The following is a 13,155-nucleotide window of genomic DNA, read 5'->3' on the forward strand; positions in this document are numbered from 1 at the left end:
ATTATCAGTATCTAGTGTTTTAGTTTGAGTTAATCCCTCAAATTCAGCCACTGCTTATAAGCTAGACTTTGGGTTCTATACGGAGTCTTTAAAAGAACAGTTGCCTTGACTGGATGTTAAAATTACAAGTGAGTTATACATTCTTTCTACTAATATGTACTTTTTCATTTTTTTTAATGAAATTTGCTTCTCAAATCATTTTTTTTTCTGGGTATCTTTTTAAAGTCATCACATAAGGGGAAAACTGGATGCTTTCTAAATCTCTGAAACTTACCTAGACTAGTGGTGGACTAGTCCAGCCCAGCGCTGGACAAGAGTTTATATGCAATAAATTTAGGTGAAACCTTTTTCCATTTGTTATTTCCATGCTTCTTTAGGCATTGAAACACCCATATTTTCAAGTCGGTCAAGTATTAGGCCCTTCCTCACATCATCTGGAACCGAAACAGACTTTAAATAAGCACGTGCAACCACCAGAGTCAAAGCCACCTGTAGTTGATCTAGAACCTAAGCCTCTGCCAGACATAAGCGACCAGACTGCCGGACAGCCCCAGCCGAAAAACAGCCACCAGCCGCTGCAGTCCATCCAGCCGCCACAGAACACGGGTGTCCAGCAACCGCCCAAGCAGCAGAATCAACAGAAACAGCCGCCAACGCTATTTCCAAGTATCGTCAAAAACATGCCAACCGTAAGTAGCCCATAATGACACTTTAGACGCGATGGTTTGGTTCCATTAGGATTTTGTTTCTAGGCATTCTAAACACGTTGGGGAAGATATAAAAGATGTCCGTCTGTTTTCGTTTCTCAATACAGACCCAGAACCCAAAACAGTGTCTGGCACATGGTAAATTCTCAACAAATATCTGTTGAATGAATGAATGAATAATTGTCCACACTGTTTTTCAACCGCCTCCAGGGTCTTGAGGAGTCCACATTATCTTTGGGGCAATTCTGACTACTAGAAAGTTCTTCCTCATACTGAGCTCAAATCTGGTTTCTGTAGCTTTTAATAAAAGTTAATCACTCTTCCAGAAAGGCAGCCTTTCAGATATTTGAAAATCGCCCTTACATTATCTGCCCCTTTCTCTAAGAGAAACACCCTCAGTTCCTTCACGTACTCCACAGGGATGTCGTTCACCGATGACTGAGTGAGCCTCGGTTCCTGTGTCTGAAGGAGCCTTTGAGTCCCCTCACCCTCCTGCTTCCCCTGCCAGAACCAGAGGCAGACAGTAGGTAGGAAACACAAAACAGGGTGAACCACCGCCAACGTTCCAGAACCTGTGTTCACTCATGCCGTCAAGGACTACTTTTTATTTTTTCTTGGAAGGCCCATAAAATGTTGCCTCACACTGGGAGGGAAGGAAAGGAAGTAAACATTACTAAATAGCTACTAAGTGCCATGCACTGTGCAACACCCTCCCGCCCTCTCGTATGCATTCACCAAGTTAAAGTACCCAATAAACTAGCCCGCAATTTTGAGATGGCTAATGAGCTGCGGAGTTGGGATTGAGCATTCTGTTAACTAAAATTCCCAAGTCTGTTTTGTACAAGTGCTTCTGTTCAATCACATATTCTATACCTCTCATTGTGTATTTGATCTCTAGGATTCAAAAATTGGAAGACCTTATTTTTACCTCTCACATTTCTAATAAGTATTTTTGAACCCTTATTTTGTCTTCTCAGTTTAACCATTCTGCCCAGCTTGTCACCAGCTATGGAATGGTTGTTCATTTTTTTCCTCCTGTACCTTCACGATGAACAGAATAGCAATGTGCCCTTGGGACAGCAAGCCACTAGAACCTTCTTCTAGACGGATACTGACCCATTAATCAGTACTCTTGGTCAGATTATTGAACTATGTACTTGTCTCAGTCTGCTCAGGCTGCCATAAGAAAATACCACAGACTGGGTGGCTTAAATAACCAAAATTTACTTTCTCACACTTCTGGAGGTTGGGAAATCCAAGATCAAGGTGCCAGCCAACTTGATTCCTGGTGGGGCCCTCCTCCTGATTTGCAGACAGCACCTTTTCTTGCTTTGTCCACATGGCAGAGAGAGAAAGCAGCTCCCTGGATTCTCTTCTTCTGAGGGCACTAATCCCACCATGAGGGTCCCACCCTCATGACCTCATCTCATCCCCAGTTACCTCCCAAAGCCCCATCTCCAAATACCAACCCATTGGAGTTGGGGTATAAATTTTGGTGGGACATAAACATTCAGCCCATGACAGTACTGATGCTCCTCTGTTGTCCTTTCATTACTTCATTTCTTTGATAGCATGAAAGAAGAGCCTGTCACCTCCTTTGCTGAAGGCCATATAGAGTACATGCATTCGCTGTCTGCTTTTTATGAAAAATGGTGGCCTGTGTGATCTACCACCTTTTTTCATTAGTGCTCAAAAGCTTTCTCTTCAATAACTGATGTTAGAATCTTTGCCCTCATCTGGTACCAAACTTATTAATGTGGAGTTTGCAAAAATCCACCTTCTACTTTATAAAAATTATTAATATTTATCCCTTTCCAATCTTCTTAGACATGAGACAACTTGATGTTACTGGCATTGTTCAGCAGGACCCTAACATACAGTTCAAATGAAATAATAAGAGTCTCGGCCTCAGCCCAGTATGACTTTTCATTAACTCCACTCACCTGGGGCTTTAGACCTTCTTATTCTCCTTACTGGAGCTCATTCTCTCTGACCAAGAAACAAGAGTATAAGAGAAGTTGGCAAATACCACTTTTTGTTCATCATCCATCACTGTGGCACCATCAGCTTCAAGCAATGGCATATCCATTCTTTAAGCATCTTCTTACTTCAAACACAGCTGTACTTGATGACCTTGCTTCCAAATTCCCCAATTTCCCATTGCATTTTGGATTTTTCAGTTTATATGCCCCCAAACCACCCCATGGTCTGCCCCAGACCAGGTCTTCTTCCTCATTCCTTATTTTTGTTAACAGAGCTACCATTCTGAGACAGTCAGGCTCACATTTTTAAAGCCATCCCTGCCTTTCCTTCTCTGTGTCCAACAGGATTACATTCAGGGACTTACGACAGAACCTGACCACTGTGGCTTAAACCACGAGGGGCTGTTTTCCTCTCATAGCGAGAAGGTGGGTGGTGGGTAAGCCAGGGCTGGTGCAGCTCATAAAAGGAACCAGACTGCTCTGTCTTCCTGCTCTACCACCCTCCTCAGCAGGTGGCTCTCGGTCCTGTGGCCACAGCTGGCTGCTGCTCCTTTGGGGTTGCATCTGCCTTCCAGAAGGGGGAAGAGCGGAAGACACTGGCACAGGCCGGCAGAGCCTGAACTGTTTCTCGTGGAAGCCCCTCCCAACAGACTTGCACTTACAACTCACCGGCTAGGTCGTGTCCCATGGCTACACAGAGCTGCAAGGGAGGCTGGCATTTCAAATCTTTTACGTGGGCATATTGCTGCCCTGAACAAGATCTTAGTGAGGAAGCAGCGTCTGCTATACTCTCCTTGACCTCAGTTCGGAGAGACAGGAAAAAGTCCAGACCTTTTATTTCTTGTTAACAGCAAATGTATTCTTTCCTGAGCATTCCAACCACTATGAATCCGTGGCTCTTGTTACCGCGTGCCACTGTTAACTGCAAAGGCCTCCTATCTGAGGAGCAGGACCTTTCTCGAATGCTGCCTTTATCACATCACTTCTTAATCTCAAAAACATCCAGTGTTCTCCACTGCCCATAGGACAGCTGCGATGTCCCAGGCATACAATGAAGGCCCTTCATCATATAGCATCGGCCTGTCTTTACAACCCTGTCCTCCCTCCAGCACGAACCATCTGCTTCAGTAAACGCAGTCCGCCCTTTCCCCGCAGAACACACTCTGGCACTCTCCTATTAAAAAGCCGCACTCTACGCATCTCCTCTTCCAAACTCTAGAATAACAACCACAACAATAATACCTAACCTACAGTAACGCTTATGTGCCAGGCCCTATCCTAAAAACTTTCGATGCATTTTACTATCAAATCCGAAAACACTAAATTACATAAATACTGTATGTCGCCATTTAAGGAGAAGGAAACTAAGGCTTTGAAAAGTTAAGTCATTTGCCCAAAGAGACACAGCCACACGTGGCAGGTTTCCAGATTACACTTCAACGAAGAGTCAATTCTGATCCTACGTATTCAAGTCTCCCCCAACCCAAGTTCACAGAGATCTGTCCTCTCTCAATTTCCTATCATATTTTTAGCATGCGCTACCTATTTTCCTTAATACTTTTAAATGCGTATATATGTTATCTCCTTCACTGTATGGAAAGCTCCTTGAGGATGGGGACTCTTAGCCTCAAATGTAATAGCTTGCACATAAAAGGCATTCAGCACCCGATTAAAGATGACACCGGTTTCCCACCACAGAAGCCAAATGGCACTCTGGGCCATAAAGGTGCCAGGAGGCGTTGGGGTCAGCCTGTGTTCAAGGTTGAAGACGGCTGGGAAGAGTTTGAGGAATGTGACTTCGGGGTCTCCCATTCCAAGAAGCCAAGCATGCGCGTTTTCAAAGAAACGAGGAAAACAGATTCTCCATCTTGGTAAGATTTCACATTTCTTGGGAAAATAAGTTTTCATCAGGCATCAACTTGACTCATTACGTATAAATGAGTGTACATGTTAAAAGACAAGAAGCAGCTTAATGTTGTTTCTCCTGTCAAATCCAGACCTCTGTGCTCACCTCTGAAAAAGTAAGCTCCGAGTCCCTCACAGTGACAATGCCCGGCACCAGTGGCTGAGCGTGTGTAGAGGGAGCTCTAGTTCAGTTTTTCGTGTCCCCTGTCCCCATGATTCCCATTTGGAATCCACATGCCTCTTCTCAGACAGCAAAGCACAGTCTACAAAGGTAATGGCCTCCTCTGGTGGTGGTGTTCAGAGTTAATCATTCACTTGCTTGCTCTTCTCAACTTTTTTGATCATTTTCTGAACTTTCCTGGAAGCTTGATATCTCTAGCAATCCCTTTTCAGTTGGCATCATCATGAGTGCATTATTCAACTTTGAGGTGAAGATGGGTGAAATTTTGGTGAATATTTTGGGAAAATATTTTCCTTGTCCCTGCCCCGCCTTGGAACAGAAGAGGAACAGGGAGAAAAGATGACGCAAGAGTCAGGGAAATTTCTCTCATAGCTGTTTGGCACTGTACGGCGCAGAAGTCTTCACTTTGGAGAACACACACCTCTGAAGGTAGATGAAGACTTTCCGTGGGGAGATAATTCTCAGTCAGTCAATTTCCAGATCCCCAAGTTCCACAGCTACCCCTCCCTAAAATCCCCAAACTTGAGAAGAAACAGAATAAACCTGCTTAATCCCCCTTCCACTTTTAAGTCAGAAAGGCACACCTCTCAGCCACTTCCAATCTTGCCGGGCACGAGGGTGTAACAAGCGTTGAGGTGCTAACCAAAGGGACAGATCAGAAGACTGGCTCTTCACCCTTCCTGGTCCTATATGTATTTCTCTTAAGGGGAAAACCCGGCATTTAGAAATAGGGTATTTTAGCCTGTGTTGGAAAGCAGGGTGTAAACACAGTGGCCGGAAATAAGTAGGGCTGTTTCTAATGAAGGGGGCTCCCTGTGCCCAGGGCCACCCCAAAGTGGCGGCCAGCAGTCCAAAGGGCCAATCACAGCAGTGTCCATCCCTCAGAGGGTTGACGTGGTAAGCAGGACTTTCCCAGGGGGAACCGCGGAGGCCTGGGGTCAGACAGGTGACAAGAGCTGGCCAGGGGGGCCAGGCCTCTGCACGGGAAGAGGCCCAGTCACAGGTGGGAGAGAAGGTCGTGGTGCAGGGCTGCACACAGAGCGACAGGCAGCAAAACCAATCGCAGCCCCATCCTCTGGCAGCGAAGGCTGCCGCTCGGACAGATGGCCTCAGGAACTAGACAGAGCTAAGCCTGGACGCCGGAAGGCCTCCGTTCCTACACAGAACTGGGGCCGTAGGAGGCCGGGCACTGGGGGACAGAGGCACCCCGCCAGGCACCCCGCCAGGCGCTCGCCACCGCCCAAGTCGATTCTGCCTTCTGGGGAACAGGCACATCTCAACAAATGCATGATGTCTCTGTATGTCATTAGGCTCTTTGGAAATTCTGTCTGGGGACTTTCCTAACACTTCCCCACTTCAGTTCTCTTAGTCCAGCCTGAACCGTGTTCTAACAACCTTAGTGGTTACACACTGCTGGAGTAGCCAGCTGGAGATGGCTGTGATTCTCTTCCCTTCCAACATGCCATCTTCCCACATCACAAATCCACAGCTGCGGCAGTCGTAGGAAAAATGGAAACATACTGCACACAGGCAACCTGCTGCTTAGTTACAAAGCTTTCTGCCTCCTACTGTCCAGTATTAGGAAGGATTCTATGCACTGCCCGATATCTACTCGGGGAGAGGGGCTGTCATTGAATGCTCCTATCAGCAGAAGGTCTCTGATGGAAACCACTGACTGGCTTGGAAAGATGGGCGGCGGGTGGGCAAGAGCATAGCAGCCGTCATCTTCCCGTTCTTCACCCGGTGATGCTACTTTATGTTGACTTTCAAGGCTTCCAGAGTCAGTACCTGCAGGCCCCAACCACTCAACAGAGGAAAACAAGAACTTACCCCCTGCTATTTCCCTAAAATCTGATTCTGAATTGTCAACTGCTTCAACAGCTAAACAGTACTATTTGAAACAATCAAGATACCTTCCAGGTAAGCAGAGAAAATAAAATGTTTCTTGGTAACTAGAATAGTTAATAGGTCACGCTCCAGGGTCTTTGAATCTCTGAAGAAAGGGCAACAGTGAAATACAATCATAGCGCTCTTTGCGGGCTCAGCCTGTCGCCGGGACGTTTCTGGACCTCCTGCCTCTGTGAAGTCTGCTCAGGAAATGCCTGGCAGCCACCAATCAAGATGGTGAGGATGCTTCAGAAAATACCACCCTCTCCCACCAAAGCTATGCCTTCTGTAAACTGTATGCAAACAATTCTGCACTCCCATTACCAGTTCTTATAAGAGGCAGAATTTTAGTAATACTGTTTCCTAAATGATCTGATTTGTGTTTTTAAAAGATCATTCTGGGGCTTCCCTGGTGGCGCAGTGGTTGAGAATCTGCCTGCTAATGCAGGGGACACGGGTTCGAGCCCTGGTCTGGGAGGATCCCACATGCCACGGAGCAACTAGGCCCGTGAGCCACAACTACTGAGCCTGCGCGTCTGGAGCCTGTGCTCCGCAACAAGAGAGGCCGCGATAGTGAGAGGCCGGCGCACCGCGATGAAGAGTGGCCCCCGCTTGCCACAACTAGAGAAAGCCCTCGCACAGAAACGAAGACCCAACACAGCAAAAATAAATACATTAATTAATAAATTCCTACCCCAACATCTTCAAAAATAAAGAAAACCACAGCTCTAAAAAAAAAAAAAACAAACAAACAAACAAAAAAAAAAGATCATTCTGGCTGCTAGGTAGACCACGCTAGGGGCTCAAAAAGGGTAGGGGACTGGGCGAGGGGCCCAAGGAGACTGGTCAAGAGGCCACTGCACACGTCTGGATAGAGAGGGTGATGCCTTGTTCCCTAGGACGGTGAGAGGAGTGGGAATTAAGACCGTAAGAGAGGGTGCACTTTTGAAAGGTGCAAGGACACCAGTTGGTTAGTAAGTTTCGGTGCTGAAACCATGAGGAAGTTCTGATCTGACTGCAAAAGTGGGGGTGTAAATAAAGCTTCCAGAACAGATTCATGGGGGACACTTTTCCCTGTTTAAAAAAGAAAGAAAATTGAATTCATTTCACTAAAATAAAATCAGTGCTTCATCTTCGCTGTAGAAGTGCGCCCTCTGGTGGTGGGAGAGGGTATTGTAAAAATTTTTAGCAGACACCTGTTTTCCCAGCTCTGCTCCCCTCATGCGGTTTTCAGGAACGCATTTCAGGGCACCTGAGACCCATCTGATCATTTCCTTTTTCACCAGAAAGATCTAACAAATTCTACTAATTACTCTGGGTCAGAAGCATGGCTGTAATTGAAGCCTAAGAAACAGACTCAAAATTAGAACGAACTGTTTGAAATCTAAACCTGAGCCTGACTGTACCCTATTTTGGCGTGTTTGGTCTCAAAGATGTGGCCCCTCTAGAGCTGGGTGAGATCTGAAACGAGAACTGAGCTCAGTTCAGTCACTTGGACAAACATTTACTGAGCACCTATCGTGATCCAGCAAGTGCAGAGGACAGAAATGCAAAGAAGTGATCCTTGACATTTACTTATGGTCTGTAGTTAATTCACTGAATATCCTCAGGAATAACAAAGAGTATTATCTTTGGGGGCCTTCCTTTTTTTTTTTTTTTTTTTTTTTTTTTTACCATAAAGCCAAGTATTAAGGTCTTATTAAGCATCAACTTTTAGGATCATGGGAGCTCTAGAAATGTACCATATAATTTCAGGGCAGCCTGACATTACACTACAAGGATTGGCAGATCTGTGACACTGGCCTGCAGGGAGAGGGACGCAAGAGTCATAGTTATTGACCTGCTACTGACCGGCTGTGTACTGGAGCACGACTCTGAGATTCTGTTTTCTGTTACTTAACGATGGGACTGCAGTCATCCATCAGCTCGCCCCGTAAGCCTTGGGTACTTAATTATCACAAGGTAGTTGTTGCAAATAGAGTATACAGTGGAGGTGCTAACGATCTCGGCGGTGCCCTCTGCTCTCCCTCCCGGCCCCAGCACTTTTGAAACCCTGTTCTGTGGATCCTTCTCGAGTCCCGTTATCACTTACGGTCCTTCCTTCCACCCAGTGTATCCAACGTCCTGTGTCATTTGTATATGTGCCTCGCCTACTGCGTTTTAAGTTTCTTAGCGAGACCCACGAACTCCCCTGTGATCCGCTGCCTGCTCCCCTCTCCAGCCTCACTCTGGGCCACGCCCTGTCCCTGCTCCATCCTTGCCGAGGACTCTGAGTTCTTCCCCTTCCCAGGTCCACTGCCCACACTGACGCCTCTCCCAGGAACACACCTCTCCAACTCCTACCAAGTCCTTATCATGACTCACATTCCAGCTTAAAGTTACCTTTTTAGAAGACTGGCTTTGTGGCTTCTGTTTGTTGCAGCCTCAGCACCAGATTCTTCTGCATAATTTGCACACTGCTAATTACTCACCTAATTATAACTGTTCGTCTCCCTTCTCACTAGAGTAGATTATAAGAGCCACAAGGGCAGAAACTGGTCTACTTTGTTCACCACTTTTTCTCCAGTGCCACACACACTGCCTGGCACGTGGTAGGTGCTCAGTAAATATTTGCTGACTTTTTAATATCCTTTGAGGGGACAGGATGATAGTGTATTAATTTTTGCTTCTCTTTAACGGTGTTTGGTTATAGAAGGTACCCCAGAAAAGCTTGTAAACTAATACATGTTTTAAAATTCCAGATATTGTCTATTTCCAAGAAAATTGAAATCTTTTAACAAAGAGTTAAAGCAATTATTTTCGACAGTGTAGTATGTATTTACTGAAAAACAAAAAAGACTAGGGATATCGCAAGGCTAATCGTATTAAAATAATTTAAGCATTCAGGGCCCATTCTTTGTTGAACTGTATTTATAAAAAATATTCACCTAAAGAGATTTGTAGTTTTCTCCCCTGACCTTGCACCTTCTTTGGGGGTAAATATCTTGTGTGTGTGTGTGTGTGTGTGTGTGTGTGTGTGTTAAGATGTTTTTAACCTGAGTAATTGCTACCTAGTGCATCTTCTTTATTGTCAGGGAATTGTCTATTATAGTTCTATTTGTAGGTATTTTATTAGAAACCAAAATCCATAAAGAGCAATATCCTATAATAAAGGGAAATGATCTACCTGATGGAGTGTTTCCTTAGAGAACTGATGACAGGTAACTTTGCGGCTTGGTTCGGAACAACCAGGCTTGTTTCTGGCTTTAAAACAAGGAATGTTATTATATGTCTCATAAATGTGAAACCCTGCCAAGGAGTTCACTTTGGGAAAAGTCAAAGCTCCCTTGAAACAGGGACTGACCCTCTCTCTACATTATTAGCAGTCCTCGGTACGGATGTTTTCTACACTAAAGAGAACTCTACGTGTATGACCCAGAGGCTTAGACAGTGTGATGTCTCTGGCGTCTGCTAAGCTGAGCCCAATTTAATTATCAGCCAAAAGAAAGCAAGTTCAGGAAGTTCTCACATCTCTTAAAACTAGGTTAAAACAACACCCTTTGACCACTGGGACCAAGGTCCAAGGCCGAGTCCACATTTCACAGATTTCAGAAAATCATAAACAACTAGCTGCTTATATTTTACTAGATCCGATGTGCAGATAAGCGTCACAGATGGATCTCTACATGTACTTCCGAACTCCTCAGTCCCCCTGGGTTCTTGGCCGCACGTCTGTTTTCCCCAGCTACCCCAATTGCTCCTCAAGGGTCTGGCCCAGAGCAAACACTCAAAAGAAGTGTATGACATGGAAATATCTTTTGGAAGAAAATTTTTGTGCCACCTCAAATTTTAAGAGACATTTAGGGCTTCCCTGGTGGCGCAGTGGTTGAGAGTCTGCCTGCCGATGCAGGGGCACACGGGTTCGTGCCCCGGTCCGGGAAGATCCTACATGCCGTGGAGCGGCTGGGCCCGTGAGCCATGGCCGCTGAGCCTGCGCGTCCGGAGCCTGTGCTCCGCAACGGGAGAGGCCACAACAGTGAGAGGCCCGCGTACCGCAAAAAAAAAGAGACATTTAGCAAGAAATGTCCAATGTTTATCATTACTTGTATTACAGAAAATAACTTAACGTTTCTAAAAGACACCGTGAGGATTCCAGGTTATTGTATTTAGGGCTGAGGATCATGTGAGGGTCCATCAAAAAGCAAGTATTTGCTACAGTGTAGCCAAAATTTATTTCCATTCCCTCGCGTTCTTTCTAGTCTAGTTTGAACATATATTTTTCCTTCAAGTGTATGATCGCACTCTAACCTTTGAAATGGCTGTTTTGTTCTTCTAAGGTGTAAACCCCAAGAATGTGTCCTTGACAGCCAGTGGGAAGGATACGAACCCATACACCTGGAATAGCCAGCTATTTCCTAAGTCGCTGGGACCCACGGGGGCAGAACTTGTTTTCAAAGGGAGTAATGCAGGTAAGGCAAGACTACATTTAAAGTATGAACTTACACTGTTTTCCTTCTGCGGATTTTTACTTTTAAATGTTTCCCTTTTCCCCAAAGTGTAAAAATAGGTGGGGTGCCAGTCAAAGGACTAGTTTGATATATTGGTGTCAGTGTTGAGAAAGTGAGTAACTCTGATGATTGGGGAACAAATAAATCCTTTTTAAGTCAAGTGGTTTCCAGTTCTTAGCTTTTAAAAAACTGAAGGAGAACCTAATTGAGTTATAGCTAATAGATAATTAAAAATCATTTGTGAAAATAACACAACACTGTAAATCAACTGTACTCCAATATAAAATGAAAATTTTTTTGAAAATCATTTTTTATGAGATCACTATGTGATATTTGATCTGTAACTCTGAATAGTGTTCAAAGACTATAGTAACAGAGCTGTAACAAAACACCTTTCATTCCCTACTATGCATTTACAAGATTTCTCCTTGCTTCCCATCTTTAAAAAAAAAAAAAAAAATGAAGCTGAATCCTGTCTGATTTTAGCAATAAGTAATATTTATTGATGGATACATGAACCACTTGAAAAAGGTCCCATCTTTCTCATTAAGAGATGAATTTCCAAAAAAAAATCTGACTTTTCACTTTTAATAATCAAATTCTATAATATTCATCTTTTTTGATAAATTATATACAACGAATCATTCTAACTATAATTAACTTAATCCAGAGAAAAGTATTTTAATATACTTATGGTTGGTTATAAGAAATTTTTTTAAAGGTTTCAATCTATACACATTTTTTGACTGTTAATTTAAAGACTTTAAAATTATACTCAGATAAAATCTGGGAGCTGACATGTGAATGAAAATAAAATTTTAGAGAGAAAAGGGATTCATGTGAAATTTCTACCTGTTAAAAAGGACTGTGGTCATGTATTTCTTTTTTTTTTTTTTTTGGCCTTACCACGCGGCATGTGCGATCTTAGTTCCCGAACCGGGGATCAAACGGTGCCCCCTGCAGTAGGAGGGCAGAGTCTTAACCACTGGACCACCAGGGAAGTCCCATGTGGTCATGTATTTCTTAAGTCAGTACTGGTGAGCATAAAATCACTATGGTATTTAGATTCCACTGATTATATTTAAAAGAGAGATGTAATAGTTTTATTTTTAAATGTCTCTAATTACAGTATGCCAGAAGTTAAATCCTTTGCAACTGTAAAACTTACGAGGAAACATTTTAGATATCAGCTTAAAGTGTCTGAAGAGGTAGAGAGTTCTTTCTTAAAAAAGATGTAGGTGGTATTGGATCAGAAGAGTTTGAGGGTCACTGTGTAGCAACTGAGGAGTCTCCTGAGGTGTTCTGATGGGACATCAAACGCTCCGGGTATTGTATCCATCTAACAGTGCTGTGGCACTGCAATTTGCTAATTTTTTCTCAGTTATTTAAAAATAATATTCACTGAACCAAGTGGTTAAATACAATCAGGTGAAATGACAGCCGCACAACTTTGAGTCTCGGGGAAATATACGACTGACATCAAATGAAAGCTGAGACAGCACCGAGAACATTCTCTCGGAGAAACATTTAAGGTTTCTTTCTGCATCTTTTCATTGATCATGGAATCCATTTTTTCTCTGCTTTTCCTATAACATCCTCCTTATTGTTCATTCTTTCCTTCCATCTGCCTTCTCTTTAGAAGAAAGCATAATTAAACCAATTGAAAAACTATCATGCAATGAAAGTTTTCCTGAAAAATTACAGGACTCACAAGGTAATTTCTGGGCCTTGTAGATGAGTACAATTAGTTCTTTGAATCTCCTGTCCAATTTTCTTCTCAACATCGACCCCAAATCTTGTCATAAAAGGCTACTACGAAGGCCAAGGTCACCTGCTTTTAGGGGTCACATCAGGACTCGGGCAGACAGAAGTGTCCACACCACCAAGAACCTCTTTCTTCAGTAGTTGGAATTCTAAGAGTAATTAGCTCTCAAAAGGCTCTATGCTTGTCTTCTTAAATTAATTATGACAAGTTAAAGAAATCAAGCAAATCTACTAAAAATAAT

At 43.8% G+C, this 13,155-nt stretch overlaps 2 protein-coding genes across 4 annotated transcripts in view; one reads left to right on the forward strand and one right to left on the reverse strand.

Annotated features, from left to right (window-relative positions):
- LOC101270824 (transmembrane protein 14C) overlaps positions 1-13,155 on the reverse strand; it is a 165,591-nt gene that overhangs the window by 126,318 nt on the left and 26,118 nt on the right. The gene's annotated exons all lie outside the window — the stretch shown is intronic.
- The window catches only part of MAK (male germ cell associated kinase), a 41,282-nt gene that overhangs the window by 21,121 nt on the left and 7,006 nt on the right, over positions 1-13,155 (forward strand). For 2 of the 3 annotated variants that reach the window (XM_049715638.1, XM_049715639.1), the window contains exons 8-11: positions 378-689; positions 4,388-4,560; positions 6,547-6,695; positions 10,979-11,110. In XM_049715638.1, coding sequence (XP_049571595.1) covers positions 378-689; positions 4,388-4,560; positions 6,547-6,695; positions 10,979-11,110 — 766 coding nt within the window. Of the gene's footprint in view, positions 1-377; positions 690-4,387; positions 4,561-6,546; positions 6,696-10,978; positions 11,111-12,788; positions 12,864-13,155 lie in introns of all 3 variants that reach the window. The other variant, XM_033408089.2, reaches the window with a different exon arrangement.

This window comes from Orcinus orca, chromosome 10 (assembly GCF_937001465.1).
Source record: "Orcinus orca chromosome 10, mOrcOrc1.1, whole genome shotgun sequence".
NCBI lineage: Eukaryota > Metazoa > Chordata > Mammalia > Artiodactyla > Delphinidae > Orcinus > Orcinus orca.